Source organism: Thalassophryne amazonica, chromosome 10 (assembly GCF_902500255.1).
Source record: "Thalassophryne amazonica chromosome 10, fThaAma1.1, whole genome shotgun sequence".
Lineage (NCBI taxonomy): Eukaryota > Metazoa > Chordata > Actinopteri > Batrachoidiformes > Batrachoididae > Thalassophryne > Thalassophryne amazonica.
Window position 1 is genome coordinate 37680151 of NC_047112.1, and position 17146 is coordinate 37697296.

General features: G+C 46.3%; 1 protein-coding gene across 1 annotated transcript in view; it reads right to left on the reverse strand.

Annotated features, from left to right (window-relative positions):
* Positions 1-17146, reverse strand: part of zfr2 (zinc finger RNA binding protein 2) — an 80854-nt gene that overhangs the window by 31916 nt on the left and 31792 nt on the right. The window contains 2 exon segments of the mRNA XM_034179819.1: positions 16533-16773; positions 16984-17146. The exon segment at positions 16984-17146 is cut by the window's right edge and continues 26 nt beyond it. Coding sequence (XP_034035710.1) covers positions 16533-16773; positions 16984-17146 — 404 coding nt within the window.

Consider the following 17146-nt stretch of genomic DNA (forward strand, 5'->3'; position numbering starts at 1 on the left):
GGGGGGGGGAACAAAAAAAAAAACCTGTAAAGTTTTTTTCATGGAACTGTCCCTGAATCCAAACAGTCAAAATGCCAACCTTAGTGAGGTCCTTAGTTTGATTCTCATTAACGTAAGGTCACTGTACGCAGAATCACTGTTGATAAATGATCCAATTATGGAACACCGACTAGATATGATCAGTTTATGTGAAACCTGGCTGAATCCTGCCATTGTCCTCCCCTTAAATGAAGGTTGCGCACCTGCATACACATTTAATCATGTCCCTCACAAAACAAAGCAAAGCGGGGGTGTTGCTTTTATTCATAAATCTGGGTTTAGCTTACTGGTCTAAAATATAACTCATTTGAACATTTGACTCTCTGCTCTGCTCAGGATGCCACATACATCAAGGTCAGGTGAATAAAACTGAAACGTGACTGTCACCATATATAGGGCCTCAGGCTCATTCTGAATTCTTAGATGAATTTGGGGAGTTTGTAATTTGGCAACTTATGCAGATTAACATTCTGATTGTTGGTGACTTTAACATTCATGTAAACATGCCTTCTGACCCCCTCTGCAAATCATTCATGAACATTATAGATGTATTAGGATTCCAGCAATGCATTCAGGGTTCAACTCACATTAGTGGAAACACCCTGGATTTGGTCATAGCTTGTAATATTACTGTCTCAAATGTTGACATCGTGTCTCTTGTGTCAGTGGTTTCAGATCACTGACATATTAAGTTTATAGTCTCAGTGCCTTGACTACTTGGAAGAGGTGCTTATTTATCAACACAGCAACACATCAACTCAACAACAAATGAACCTGGAGCTAGACTGCATGATCATTCAGTAGACAGTCTTGTTAAATGGTAAATGGACTGCATTTATATAGCGCTTTTCCATCTGCATCAGACGCTCAAAGCGCTTTACAAATAATGCCTCACATTCACCCTGATGCCATACATACTCACTACACACCGGGAGCAGCTAGGGGATTAAGGACCTTGCCCAAGGGCCCTTAGTGATTTTCCAGTCAGGCTGGGATTTGAACAGAGGATCCTCTGGTATCAAGCCCAACACTTTAACCAGCAGACCATCACCTCCCCACCTCAGCGCTCAAGCACACTGGGCATGATCACTTCACCTACACTAAAACCATGCCTGCCCCCCTCAAAACATACTCTCCTTGGTTCAATGATCAATTACGTGGCCTCAAGCACAAGTCTAGAGCTCTAGAACGAAAATGGTGTAGCTCAAAACTAGAAGTATTCCACCTTCCATGGCGCAATGCTATTTTGGACTATAAGCATGCACTATTGGCTACCAAACAGACCTACTACTCTGATTTGATCAACAAAACGTGTATAATTCAAAGTTCTTGTTTGACACACTGTCAACACGTATTCAAGGACAACCACCTGTAAATCGCTCAAGATTTCTTAGATTACTTTACTGAATTTGATGTTCTCTCACTGGGTGTGCTATCTAAACTTGTAATTTCTGATAAACATCTTTTTTGTTGTGTGGGCCGCCAGAAGAGGAGGTACTGCTGGCCCACCACCAGAGGGCGCCCTGTCTGGAGTGCGGGCTCCAGGCACCAGAGGGTGCAGCCGCCTCACAGGAGCAGCCAGGGTGACAGCTGTCACACATCGCCGGCAACAGCTGTTACCAATCACCTGATCGGCAGGGGTATATCAGCAGGACGACGTCTCCACCTCTTTGCCGAGATATCGTTCTACCTGGAAGGTAATAATCTCAGCTGACTGCTTGACAGTAACTTTTGTGATTTTTGTGAGTGATTGCAGACTTTTTCTCCAACGAGAGGTGGAGGTAGCTTCCCTGCCGTGCAGGTTGCTGGGTGCAGACGCGCCAACGTTTAATTGTGTTCTTGTTCCTCGCCAGCAGTACCAGGTCCGACACGCTGAGGCAGTGGCCACCTGGGAGTTCGGGACTTGGCGGCTCCAGTATTCCCGGGGTCCTGTGGCGGAGGAAACCGTATGGTTCCGGTTCTACTTTGGAGAGGCGTCTCCTATCTTCGAGCCTGCCCACACGACACCATTGTGAATTGGATTTTGTCCATTGTTGTAATTTGTTGTATTTGTTGTGCACGTTCGCAACAGTAAAGTGTTGTTATTTGACCTATTCCATTGTCAGTTCATTTGCGCCCCCTGTTGTGGGTCCGTGTACTTACACTTTCCCAACAGGATATCTCGGCCAACGTCATGGATCCCGAGGGGCGTCAACCGGCTGTTGAACGGCCAATGGAAGAACAGGGCGCACAGGCGCCCGCAGGAGGAATGATCGGTGAGTTGCAGCGGATCCTCACCGTTTTCACGGCTCGGTTGGATTTAATGACCGAGCAGAATGTCCTCCTTAACCGCAGGGTGGAGGCTCTCGCCGCGCAGGTGGAGGCGCGCCCTCAGGGCGCTGCTGCGGCTCTCCCTCCTGTTGACCCTGTGCGAAACAATGACGTTCCACTGGTCGTTCAACGACCCCTCCCACCTTCCCCGGAAGCATACATAAGCCCTCCAGAGCCGTACGGAGGTTGTGTGGAGACGTGCGCGGACTTCCTTATGCAGTGTTCGCTCGTCTTCGCACAACGTCCTGTCATGTACGCGACTGATTCTAGCAAGATAGCTTATGTAATAAACCTTCTTCGTGATGAGGCACGCGCTTGGGCTACAGCGCTCTGGGAGCAGAATTCACAGCTCCTTCAGACATATGATGGGTTTGTGAGGGAGTTCAGAACAGTGTTCGATCACCCAAATAGAGGAGAGACCGCTTCAGCCGTGCTGCTGTCAATGAGACAGGGGCGCCGGAGCGCAGCTGCCTATGCAGTCGACTTCCGCATCGCGGCTGCGAGGTCCGGCTGGAATAGCACTGCCCTCTGCGCCGCCTTTGTAAACGGACCGTCATTGGTTCTAAAGGAGCACCTGGTGGCTAAGGACGAACCGTGGGATTTAGATGGGCTTATTGATCTCGTTATACGATTAGACAATCGGTTAGAAGAACGCCGTCGGGAACGAGATGAAGGGCGTGGCCGGGCACGCGCCGTCCCTCTCCCTTCCGGTTCCGACCGCGTTCCGCCCTCCCCACGCTCCACGGCCCCTGCGCTCCGGGCGGTTACAGCTCCCCCTGCTGACGAAGCTATGGACACGAGCAGGGCCACATTTAGGGCACCAGATAGACAGAGGAGGCTGGCCCGCGGAGCGTGTTTTGTTTGTGGCTCGATAGAGCATCAGGTAAGAGACTGCCCCGTGCGGTTAAACGCCAACGCCCGCCCCTAGAAACTGGGCTAGGGGTGGGCCGAGACATTCACGTGGGACACACCCACATTGCCACACGACTCCCAGTTACGATCCTTTATGAGGATTTAACCCTGAAGGCCCCAGCACTGGTGGACACGGGCTCTGAAGGGAATCTGTTAGACAGCAGATGGGCCAGGGAGGTAGGGTTCCCTCTGGTGGCGCTTACCTCGCCTGTGCAGGTGCGGGCACTAGATGGCTCCCTACTCCCTCCAATCACGCATAAGACACCACCTGTAACTCTGGTGGTGTCAGGAAATCACCGGGAGGAGATCACGTTTTTAGTGACACCTGCTACCTCCCGTGTGATTTTAGGGTTCCCCTGGATGTTGAAACACAATCCCCGGATCGATTGGCCGTCCGGGGTAGTGGTTCAGTGGAGCGAGACCTGCCATCGGGTATGTTTAGGTTCCTCGGTTCCTCCCGGTTCCCAGGCTAAGGAGGAGGTCAGAGTCCCGCCCAATCTAGGGACGGTGCCGGTGGAGTACCACGACCTTGTGGATGTGTTCAGTAAGGATCTGGCGCTCACCCTTCCCCCCCACCGTCCGTATGATTGTGCCATTGATTTGGTTCCAGGCGGTGAGTTCCCGTCCAGCAGGCTGTACAACCTCTCCCGACCTGAGCGCGAATAAATGGAGACCTACATCCGGGACTCTTTAGCCGCTGGGTTGATCCGGAATTCCACCTCCCCGATGGGTGCAGGTTTCTTCTTTGTGGGTAAAAAAGACGGCGGACTTCGTCCATGCATTGATTACAGGGGGCTGAACGGTTCGCAATCGATACCCGTTGTACCTGTTGGATTCAGTGTTCACGCCCATGCATGGAGCCCGAATATTCACTAAATTGGATCTTAGAAATGCGTATCACCTGGTTCGGATCCGGAAGGGAGACGAGTGGAAGACGGCATTTAACACCCCCTTAGGTCACTTTGAGTACCTGGTCATGCCGTTCGGCCTCACAAACGCCCCTGCGACGTTCCAAGCTTTGGTTAATGATGTCTTGCGGGATTTCCTGCACCGATTCGTCTTCGTATATCTAGACGATATACTCATCTTTTCTCCGGATTCTGAGACTCATGTCCGACATGTACGTCAGGTCCTGCAGCGGTTGTTGGAGAACCGGCTGTTTGTGAAGGGCGAGAAGTGTGAGTTCCACCGCACATCTTTGTCCTTCCTGGGGTTTATCATCTCCCCCAACTCCGTCGCTCCTGATCCGGCCAAGGTTGCGGCGGTGAGAGACTGGCCCCAACCCACTAGCCGTAGGAAGCTGCAACAGTTCCTCGGCTTTGCTAATTTCTACAGGAGGTTCATTAAGGGCTACAGTCAGGTAGTTAGCCCCCTGACAGCCCTGACCTCACCAAAAGTCCCCTTCACCTGGTCGGATCGTTGCGATGCCGCGTTCAAGGAGTTGAAACGGCGCTTCTCGTCTGCACCCGTTCTGGTGCAGCCCGATCCTAGTCGCCAGTTAGTGGTTGAAGTGGACGCCTCGGACTCAGGGATAGGAGCTGTGCTTTCCCAGAGCGGGAAGACCGATAAGATCCTTCACCCGTGTGCCTATTTTTCCCGCAGGTTGACCCCGGCCGAACGGAACTATGACGTCGGCAATCGAGAACTCCTTGCGGTGAAAGAGGCTCTTGAAGAGTGGAGACATCTGTTGGAGGGAACGTCCATGCCATTCACGGTTTTCACTGACCACCGGAACCTGGAGTATATCAGGACCGCCAAGCGGCTGAATCCCAGGCAAGCCCGCTGGTCACTGTTCTTCGGCCGTTTTGACTTCCGGATCACCTACCGTCCCGGGACTAAGAACCAGAGATCGGATGCCTTGTCCCGGGTACATGAAGTCAAAACGGAGTTGTCGGATCCACCGGAACCCATCATCCCGGAGTCCACTATCGTGGCCACCCTCACCTGGGACGTAGAGAGAACCGTCCGGGAGGCCCTGGCACGAAGCCCGGACCCTGGAACTGGGCCGAAGAACAGACTATACGTCCCACCAGAAGCTAGGGCTGCAGTCCTGGACTTCTGTCACGGCTCTAAGCTCTCCTGTCATCCAGGGGTGCGAAGAACCGTGGCAGTTGTCCGGCAGCGCTTCTGGTGGGCGTCCCTAGAGGCCGACGTCTGGGATTATATCCAGGCCTGCACCACCTGCGCCAGGGGCAAGGCTGACCATCGCAGGGCTTCGGGTCTGCTCCAACCGCTGCCCGTGCCCCATCGCCCCTGGTCCCACATCGGCCTGGATTTTGTCACGGGCCTCCCGCCGTCCCAGGGCAACACCACCATCCTCACGATAGTGGACCGATTCTCCAAGGCGGCCCACTTCGTGGCCGTCCCGAAGCTCCCGACGGCCCAGGAGACAGCGAACCTCCTGGTTCACCACGTCGTCCGGCTGCATGGGATCCCAACAGACATCGTCTCCGATCGTGGTCCCCAGTTCTGCTCGCACGTCTGGAGGAGCTTCTGCCGGGAACTGGGGGCCACGGTGAGTCTCTCATCCGGGTACCATCCCCAGACCAACGGGCAAGCAGATGGGCCAATCAAGAGATGGAGCAGGCCCTGCGTTGCGTGACAGCCGCGCACCCGGCGGCCTGGAGTACCCATCTGGCCTGGATCGAGTATGCCCATAACAGCCAGGTGTCGTCAGCCACCGGCCTCTCCCCTTTCGAGGTATGTCTGGGGTACCAACCTCCTTTGTTTCCAGTGGTTGAGGGAGAGGTCGGTGTGCCCTCGGTCCAGGCCCACCTACGGAAGTGCCGTCGGGAGTGGCGTGCCACCCGTTCTGCGTTGCTGAGGGCCCGGATGAGGTCAAAGGCCCATGCAGACCGTCGGCAGACCCCGGCCCCTGCGTATCGGCCAGGGCAGGAGGTGTGGTTATCCACCAGAGACATCCCCCTCAAAGTGGACTCCCCCAAGTTACAGGACCGTTACATCGGGCCTTTCAAGATCCAGAAGGTCATCAGTCCAGCCGCAGTGAGGCTTCAGCTGCCGGCCTCACTGCGGATCCATCCTGTATTTCACGTGTACCGGATTAAACCACATCACACCTCACCCCTCTGTACTCCGGGCCCGGCACCGCCTCCTGCCTGGATCATCGATGGTGAGCCGGCTTGGACTGTACGCCGGCTTTTGGATGTCCGTAGGATGGGCCGGGGCTTCCAGTATTTGGTGGACTGGGAGGGGTACGGACCTGAGGAACGCTCCTGGATGAAGAAGAGCTTCATCCTGGACCCGGCCCTCCTGGCCGATTTCTACCGCCGCCACCCGGACAAGCCTGGTCGGACGCCAGGAGGCGCCCGTTGAGGGGGGGGGTCCTGTTGTGTGGGCCGCCAGAAGAGGAGGTACTGCTGGCCCACCACCAGAGGGCGCCCTGTCTGGAGTGCGGGCTCCAGGCACCAGAGGGCGCAGCCGCCTCACAGGAGCAGCCAGGGTGACAGCTGTCACACATCGCCGGCAACAGCTGTTACCAATCACCTGATCGGCAGGGGTATATCAGCAGGACGACGGCTCCACCTCTTTGCCGAGATATCGTTCTACCTGGAAGGTAATAATCTCAGCTGACTGCTTGACAGTAACTTTTGTGATTTTTGTGAGTGATTGCAGACTTTTTCTCCAACGAGAGGTGGAGGTAGCTTCCCTGCCGTGCAGGTTGCTGGGTGCAGACGCGCCCACGTTTAATTGTGTTCTTGTTCCTCGCCAGCAGTACCAGGTCCGACACGCGGAGGCAGTGGCCACCTGGGAGTTCGGGACTTGGCGGCTCCAGTATTCCCGGGGTCCTGTGGCGGAGGAAACCGTATGGTTCCGGTTCTACTTTGGAGAGGCGTCTCCTATCTTCGAGCCTGCCCACACGACACCATTGTGAATTGGATTTTGTCCATTGTTGTAATTTGTTGTATTTGTTGTGCACGTTCGCAACAGTAAAGTGTTGTTATTTGACCTATTCCATTGTCCGTTCATTTGCGCCCCCTGTTGTGGGTCCGTGTACTTACACTTTCCCAACATTTTTGACCTTATATCAACAAAACTGTTTAAGGACCCGTATGCTTGGGCCTACTGTACAGGGGTAGAGAAATCCATTGGTGCAAGGACACAGACCAGTAACTTTTGACTTATGTCTAGTTGATATTTTCCCCTGCTAGACCAGAGTTCTAGCAGTGGAAAATATCCGCAGTGATTAAACCAATACTTAAGAAATCAAACCTTGACCCCGGTCTCCTGAAAAATTATAGGCTGATAGTAAACCTATCATTTTATTCTAAAATCCTTGAAAAAGTAGTTTAGCAGCAGCTTGTGGACCACCTTACTGAGAATAACCTCTTTGAGCAGGTGGAGTCTACATTTAGAACACACCATTCCACAGAGACAGCTCTTACTAAACGGGTAAATTATCTCCTGCATGCTATGGTTTCAGACACCGCCATGGGTCTGTTACTGTTAGATCTTAGTGCTGTGTTCGACAGGAAGGATCATTGTATACTACTCGATAGGTTGGAGAATTGCTTTGGAAAAGCTGGGAAGGTCCTTGTATGGTTGATATCCTACCTAACCAGTCGCTCTCACTGTGTCCTGTACAATAACATCACCTCAAACCTTGTTCCGTTGAAATATGGGGCTCCCTGCTTTTCTCCCTATATATAGCACCCCTTGGGCATATACAGCGACATTATGGGATTACTTTTCACTGCTATGCTGATGATACTCAGTCATACACATCAAGACATTAGATTGCCCTGCTTCAGTGAAAAGCTGGATGTCTAGCAATTTATTACTTTTAAATTCAGAGAAGACTGAAATGATGGTCCTTGGTCCAGCGGGACATCAACATCAGTTTGACCAGCAAACATTTACCTCAGACTCATGCATCATAAAATCACTCTGAAAAAGTGAGGAACGTTGGGGTGATTTCTGATCCCATGGTGTCTTTTGACGTACTCATGAGAGAAATCACCGACTGCTTTCTTCCACCTTCGTAATATAGCGAAGATTCGTCCCATGTCTACAGCTGATGCAGAGGTTCTGTTCCATGCATCTGTGTCTTCTCTTCTAGACTGGACTACTATAACATTCTATTCTCTGTTTTACCGCAGCCCAGCCTTAGGGGTCTCAAACTGGTTCAAAATGCTGCTGCCAGAATTTTGACTAGAAGCAGAAAGTTTGACCACATTACACCGATTATGGCCTGCCGTCATTGGCCTCCTGTCTCTGTGAGGTCTGATTTTAAGGTTCTGCTATTAACTTATAAAATTATTCGTGGATTAGCACCTCCCTACCTATCTGACCTAATTACACCCTATGCAACAGCCCATGCTCTGCAAGGTGCAGGACTACTTTGTGTTCCAAAGGTAAAAAAAAAAAAAAAATTCAGCAAGCTACAGAGCGTTCTCTTATCGTGTCTGCCTTGTGAAATGATCTCCCTGCAGAGATAAAACAGATTCAGATTCCGTAGAGACATTCAAGTCCAGACTAAAGGCATCTATTCTTGCTCCCATATGGCTAGCATACCGGTGTAGTATGGAACTATGTTTCCCCCCTTTTAATTATTATTAGCAATGGAACAGGTCGCAGCCTCACTACATCTAAATTCTGGGTCTGTTGGTGAAGCACAGGGTCAGCTGCCGGTGACCACCTTACCTATCTTCTTGCTTCCCTGTTGATTTACTGCTGGTGAATTAATGGCCTCAGATACAGTTATTTCCAGTCAGCTGATTCTGATCTTTTTCTCTCTGTCCTAGGCACCGACAACAACAATAATAGATCCTAACCCTGTACCCTGGGGTGCCAGACTGACCTCGGGATGCCACGCCTGTTGCACCACTGGCCGGAGATCCTGCCCTGCGCCCACTGGTGCTGGACATGGACACCTACAGTGAGGCAAATAAGTATTTGATCCACTGCCAATTTTTTACGTTTTTCCACCTACAACCCCTGGCAAAAATTATGGAATCACCAGCCTCGGAGGATGTTCATTCAGTTGTTTAATTTTGTAGAAAAAAAGCAGATCACAGACATGACACAAAACTAAAGTCATTTCAAATGGCAACTTTCTGGCTTTAAGAAACACTATAGGAAATCAAGAAAAAAAATTGTGGCAGTCAGTAACGGTTACTTTTTTAGACCAATCAGAGGGAAAAAATATGGAATCACTCAATTCTGAGGAATAAATTATGGAATCACCCTGTAGATTTTCATCCCTAAAACTAACACCTGCATCAAATCAGATCTGCTCGTTAGTCTGCATCTAAAAAGGAGTGATCACACCTTGGAGAGTGTGGCACCAAGTGGACTGACATGAATCATGGCTCCAACACGAGAGATGTCAATTGAAACAAAGGAGAGGATTATCAAACTCTTAAAAGAGGGTAAATCATCACGCAATGTTGCAAAAGATGTTTGTTGTTCACAGTCAGCTGTCTAAACTCTGGACCAAATACAAACAACATGGGAAGGTTGTTAAAGGCAAACATACTGGTAGACCAAGAAAGACATCAAAGCGTCAAGACAGAAAATTTAAAGCAATATGTCTCAAAAATCGAAAATGCACAACAAAACAAATGAGGAACGAATGGGAGGAAACTGGAGTCAACGTCTGTGACCGAACTGTAAGAATCCGCCTAAAGGAAATGGGATTTACATACAGAAAAGCTAAACAAAAGCCATCATTAACACCTAAACTGAAACAAAAGGTTACAATGGGCTAAGGAAAGCAATTGTGGACTGTGGATAACTGGATGAAAGTCATATTCAGTGATGAATCTCAAATCTGCACTGGGCAAGGTGATGATGCTGGAACTTTTGTTTGGTACCGTTCCAATGAGATTTATAAAGATGACTGCCTGAAGAGAACATGTAAATTTCCACAGTCATTGATGATATGGGGCTGCATGTCAGGTAAAGGCACTGGGGAGATGGCTGTCATTACATCATCAATAAATGCACAAGTTTACATTGATATTTTGGACACTTTTCTTATCCCATCAATTGAAAGGATGTTTGGGGATGATGAAATCATTTTTCAAGATGATAATGCATCTTGCCATAGAGCAAAAACTGTGAAAACATTCTTTGCAAAAAGACACATAAGGTCAATGTCATGGCCTGCAAATAGTCCGGATCTTAATCCAATTGAAAATTTTTGGTGGAAGTTGAAGAAAATGGTCCATAACAAGGCTCCAATCTGCAAAGCTGATCTGGCAACAGCAATCAGAGAAAGTTGGAGCCAGATTGATGAAGAGTACTGTTTGTCACTCATTAAGTCCATGCCTCAGAGACTGCAAGCTGTTATAAAAGCCAGAGGTGGTGCAACAAAATACTAGTGATGTGTTGGAGCGTTCTTTTGTTTTTCATAAAGTTAAGTCCCTTCAGCTGCTCCCTTGTTTGCACTCGCCACAGCAAAATCCAAGGTGGCTCTGCATGTTGAGTTGGCACAGGTTTTACACCGGATGCCCTTCCTGACGCAACTTCACATTACATGGAGAAATGTGGCAGGGGTGGGATTTGAACCCAGAACCTTCCGAACTGAAACCAAGCGCATTAACCACTTGGCCACCACCCCGTTCTTTTGTTTTTCATGATTCCATAATTTTTTCCTCAGAATTGAGTGATTCCATACTTTTTCCCTCTGCTTGGTCTAAAAAAGTAACCGTTACTGACTGCCACAATTATTTTTCCTGATTTCTTATAGTGTTTCTTAAAGCCAGAAAGTTACCATTTGAAATTACTTTAGTTTTGTGTCATGTCTGTGATCTGCTTTTTTCTACAAAATTAAACACCTGAATGAACATCCACCGAGGCCGGTGATTCCATAATTTTTGCCAGGGGTTGTACAAAGAATGGAGAGGTCTGCAATTTTTATCGAAGATACACTTCAACTATGAGAGACAGAATCTAAAACAAATAAATACTGATACAAGTAAAGCTGCGTGTACTGTTCATTAAGTCACCAATATCACTTAGGTCTCACGAACACTGATTTGGGTTTAAATTTGATTCTTATTCACTTGTATAAATGGGTACCATAATAACACCGTCCAGTGCAGAGGTCAGCATTTCTGGGATACTCCCAATTATGTGTCATGCAAAACAACACACAAATCACACAAATTGATATTTGACTTCTACAACCCAATTCCAATGAAGTTGGGACATTGTGTAAAATGTAAATAAAAATAAAAACAGAATACAATGATTTGAAAATCCTTTTCAACCTATATTCAATTGAATTCACCACAACGACAAGATATTTAATATTCAAAGTGATAAACTTTATTGTTTTTGTGCAAATATTTGCTCATTTTGAAATGGATGCCTGCAACACATTTCAAAAAGGCTGGGACAGTGGTATTTTTACCACTGTGTTACATCACCTTTCCCTCTAACAACACTCAATAAGTATTTGGGAACTGAGAACACAAACTGTTGAAGCTTTGTTGGTGGAATATTTTCCCATTCTTGCTTGATGTACGACTTCAGTTGTTCAACAGTTCGGGGTCTCCGTTGTCGTATTTTGTGCTTCGCAATGTGCCACACATTTTCAATGGGCAACAGGTCTGGAGTGCAGGCAGGCCAGTCTGGTACCTGCACTCTTTTACTACGAAGCCACACGTGTAACACGTGCAGAATGTGGCTTGGCATTGTCTTGCTAGAATAAGCAGGGACGTGCCTCAAAAAGACGCTGCTTGGATGGCAGCATGTGTTCCTTCAAAACCTGGATGTACCTTTCAGCACTGATGGTGCCATCACAGATGTGTAAGTTACCCATGCTATGGGCACTAACGCACCCACATACCATCACAGATGCTGGCTTTTGAGCTTTGCACTGGTAACAATCTGGATAGCCGTTTTCCTCTTTTGTCTGGAGGACACGACGTCCATGATTTCCAAAAATAATTTGAAATGTGGACTCATCAGACCACAGTACACTTTTCCACTTTGCGTCTGTCCAAATGAGCTCGGGCCCACGCGGTAACATTCTTTACACAATGTTGGTTTTTAATGCAGTGCCACCTGAGGGATCAAAGGTCACAGGCATTCAATGTTGGTTTTCGGCCTTGCCGTTTACGTGTAGAAAGTTCTCCAGATTCTCTGAATCTTCTGATTATATTATGGACTGTATATGATGGAATCCCCAAATTCCTTGCAACTGAACATTGAGAAACATTGTTCTTAAACTGTTGGATTATTTTTCACGCAGTTGTTCACAAAGTGGTGATCCTCAAACCATCTTTGCTTGTGAATGGCTGAGACTTTTGACGATGCTCCTTTTATACAACCCCTGGCAAAAATTATGGAATCACCGGCCTCGGAGGATGTTCATTCAGTTGTTTAATTTTGTAGAAAAAAAAGCAGATCACAGACATGACACAAAACTAAAGTCATTTCAAATGGCAAATTTCTGGCTTTAAGAAACACTTGAAGAAATCAGGAAAAAAATTGTGGCAGTCAATAACGGTTACTTTTTTAGACCAAGCAGAGGGAAAAAATTATGGAATCACTCAATTCTGAGGAAAAAATTATGGAATCATGAAAAACAAAAGAACGCTCCAACACATCACTAGTATTTTGTTGCACCACCTCTGGTTTTTATAACAGCTTGCAGTCTCTGAGGCATGGAATTAATGAGTGACAAACAGTACTCTTCATCAATCTGGCTCCAACTTTCTCTGATTGCTGTTGCCAGATCAGCTTTGCAGGTTGGAGCCTTGTCATGGACCATTTTCTTCAGCTTCCACCAAAGATTTTCAATTGGATTAAGATCCGGACTATTTGCAGGCCATGACATTGACCCTATGTGTCTTTTTGCAAAGAATGTTTTCACAGTTTTTGCTCTATGGCAAGATGCATTATCATCTTGAAAAATGATTTCATCATCCCCAAACATCCTTTCAATTGATGGGATAAGAAAAGTGTCCAAAATATCAACGTAAACTTGTGCATTTATTGATGATGTAATGACAGCCATCTCCTCAGTGCCTTTACCTGACATGCAGCCCCATATCATCAATGACTGTGGAAATTTACATGTTCTCTTCAGGCAGTCATCTTTATAAAACTCACTGGAACGGCACCAAACAAAAGTTCCAGCATCATCACCTTGCCCAATGCAGATTCGAGATTCATCACTGAATATGACTGTCACCCAGTCATCCACAGTCCACGATTGCTTTTCCTTAGCCCAGGGGTAGGCAACCTGTTCCATAAAGAGCCATGAGTGTGCAGGTTTTCTTTGCAGCCACTGACTCCACCAGGTGATTTCACTGATTAACTGATTCCATCTGCTCAAAGTGATATTAATCAGTAAAATCACCTGGTGGAGTCAGTGGCTGCAAAGAAAACATGCACCCTCATGGCTCTTTCTGGAACAGGTTGCCTACCCCTGCCTTAGCCCATTGTAACCTTGTTTTTTTCTGTTTAGGTGTTAATGATGGCTTTCGTTTAGCTTTTCTGTATGTAAATCCCATTTCCTTTAGGCGGTTTCTTACAGTTTGGCCACAGATGTTGACTCCAGTTTCCTCCCATTCGTTCATTTGCATTTTCGATTTTTGAGACATATTGCTTTAAGTTTTCTGTCTTGACGCTTTGATGTCTTCCTTGGTCTACCAGTATGTTTGCCTTTAACAACCTTCCCATGTTGTTTGTATTTGGTCCAGTTTAGACACAGCTGACTGAACAACCAACATCTTTTGCAACATTGCGTGATGATTTATCCTCTTAAGAGTTTGATAATCCTCTCCTTTGTTTCAATTGACATCTCTCGTGTTGGAGCCATGATTCATGTCAGTCCACTTGGTGCAACAGCTCTCCAAGGTGTGATCACTCGTTTTTAGATGCAGACTAACAAGCAGATCTGATTTGATGCAGGTGTTAGTTTTGGGGATGAAAATTTACAGGGTGATTCCATAATTTATTCCTCAGAATTGAGTGATTCCATATTTTTTTTTCCCCCTCTGCTTGGTCTAAAAAAGGAACTGTTACTGACTGCCACAATTTTTTTTTTCCTGATTTCTTATAGTGTTTCTTAAAGCCAGAAAGTTGCCATCTGAAATGATTTTAGTTTTGTGTCACGTCTGTGATCTGCTTTTTTTCTACAAAATTAAACAACTGAATGAACATCCTCCGAGGCTGGTGATTCCATAATTATTGTCAGGGGTTGTACCCAGTCATGACAATCACCTGTTTCCAATTAACCTGTTCACCTGTGGAATGTTCCAAACAGGTGTTCTTTGAGCATTCTTCAACTTTCCCAGTCTTTTTTGCCACTGTCCCAGCTTTTTTGAAATGTGTTGCAAGACATCCATTTCAAAATGAGCAAATATTTGCACAAAACCAAAAAAGTCTATCAGTTTGAACATTAAATATCTTGTCTTTGTGGTGTATTCAATTCAATATAGGTTGAAGAGGATTTGCAAATCATTGTATTCTATTTTTAAATTACATTTCACACAATGTCCCAGCTCCATTAGAATTGGGGTTGTATGAGCAAGTTAAATGATTTTCATATTTTCCTTCGCATGAATATTTCACACACACACACACACACACACACACACACACACACACACACACACACACACACACACACACACACACACACACACACACACACACACACCAGCAGAACATATCACGTTTGCATGGAGACCGTTTGACGTAAATTCATCCCAAAGATCTGTGCAATTTGTGTGACATAACTTGAATAATGTCAACTGACAAACTCCTTTAAAAAACATGTCGTAATAAGATCACAGACTTACTGAGAATGTTAGCGTTTCTGTATAAACAATGATTAAAAAAGTCGGGTCAGCGTCTTGGTCCTTTTGCTCGATCCATCCCCATTTGAATTTATTCCTGATGAACTTTAAATTGTCTCCCTGCAGCAGAACATTTCTATCCATTTGCTTTGTAGCTTAAACACGACGCGGAGTTCACTTTAAAATCTGTAATGGCACCTCTCACTGGCTGCTGTGTGGACGAGCAGTGGCGCATTACATTTATCCTTCAGTCACGGATCAGGGCATGAATACATGAGACTTAATATACACTGTGACATCTCATCAAACATTTTCCAACAATTTTTAGAAATATAAACATCACGAAGTCAGACCACCAACTAAATCCAATGCGTGCCAAGAAAACAAAAATAACCTGGAAACGTTCCTGACGAAAGTAAAAATCTGGATTTCCAAGAATTCCCAGAAACCTCCCATCACTGATATCTGAAGAAGGTCCCTGGGCTTTCAATAAAATATGTACCTGAAGGCAGTGACGTGCATTCAGGGGAGGCAGGGGAGGCTGTGCCTCAGCTGTCATCATGGAAATCCTTTTAACTTCACCAGTTTTAGATTTATTTTCATTCAAAATTGCTGAATTTTCACATTTACCGTTCAAATACTGAACAGAGAAGTGCGGTGAGGCAGCAGCCAGCTGCCTTTCAGATTTACGTGAAAGAAGAGCTGTTCATTTCAAACCAGCTGGAGACACTAAAACTCTGGCTGTGCAGATGCCCAGCAAGTAACTGCCTTTTTCTCCTTTTCCTAGACTTATTTTCTCAACTTGTGACAATGTGTGTACTCAGATGAGATATTGTGACCTGAAGAACCTTCTCAAACACGAGCAGTCAACCACTCACATTCAAAGCCAGAACAGGCTCAAAAGATACAGTTGGAACAGGACTGATGGACAACTTTCTTCCCTGGCAGTGATCTCCACTGAGACAGAGAGACTTTTGTTCAGAAGGAGCGGCACATGGACTTCATTTATAAGTAAAGGTAAGTCCATAATAATTTTTTTTTTTAATTAAATGTGCTCTTTTGTGTCCTATAGTTTGTATGTGCAAAGAATGCTGATAAGAGATTTTAAACATAACCCGTGAACTGCTGTCAATCAAACAGTGAATTAGCTACTCTGTAGGGTTCATATGTTTGTAAATCTGACTGTGATGAAGTCAGTGCCTCACCAGCCATGAACCTCACCACACGTCACTGCTTGAAGGTAAGCAATGCCACTTGGCTTATTCTAATTTTCTAATGGGTTATAAAAATAAAAAATAAAAAAAAACCCACAATGAATGCGCACATTAAAAATATATAAAAATAAAAAACATATATAAAAATAAAACAGTTATATCAGATTATATCACATCATAATGAATCAAATCATTCCACAATAGAAAGTATCGTTCTTGAATTGTATCATACTGGATTGCTTTGAATTAATTGATTAAAAAAAAAGAATCACAATCTTACAAATGGTTGTTGCTTTGGAAGGAGCCGGCCTCTTAACTGGCGCTGACATTTTAGTCACGGCATTTACAGCCACCTGTTTAGGTGCCACAGTGGGAGTTGAAGTGGCTGACACTAATGCAGGAGTGGAGGTAGTGACGGGAGGTTTGCCAGCTGTTGTGGTTGTAATAACTGATGCAGAATTAACCAGCACTGGCTCAGATGATGGTATGGGCTTGCCCAGCTTGGTATGAAGTTTCACCACCTTTTCAACAAAACAGAAAGAGAGCAATACTTAATCCCACTGCAAAACAGAAGAGTTTACATTTCAAAAACTGGCTTCTCACAGGGAACACCACATAAAAACAATACAGTAATGTCAAGAAAGTTACACAAGAATCTTTTACAGCTGTCCACATTTTGTGCAAGAATTACTAAAAGTGTTGAACACATACAAACTTGGAGCTGTTCTAACCTTCTGGTGCTTGGCCCCACGAATATGAGCAGCGTAGGCATCCACTCCAGTGCATGAAACATCACACAACTCGCAACGTAACTGGGTCTGGATTCCTCTAGGCCCATTGCTGGGTCCTGTTTGCCCTCCAGATTTAAGGGCTGCTGCTTTCTTTTTATGCTTC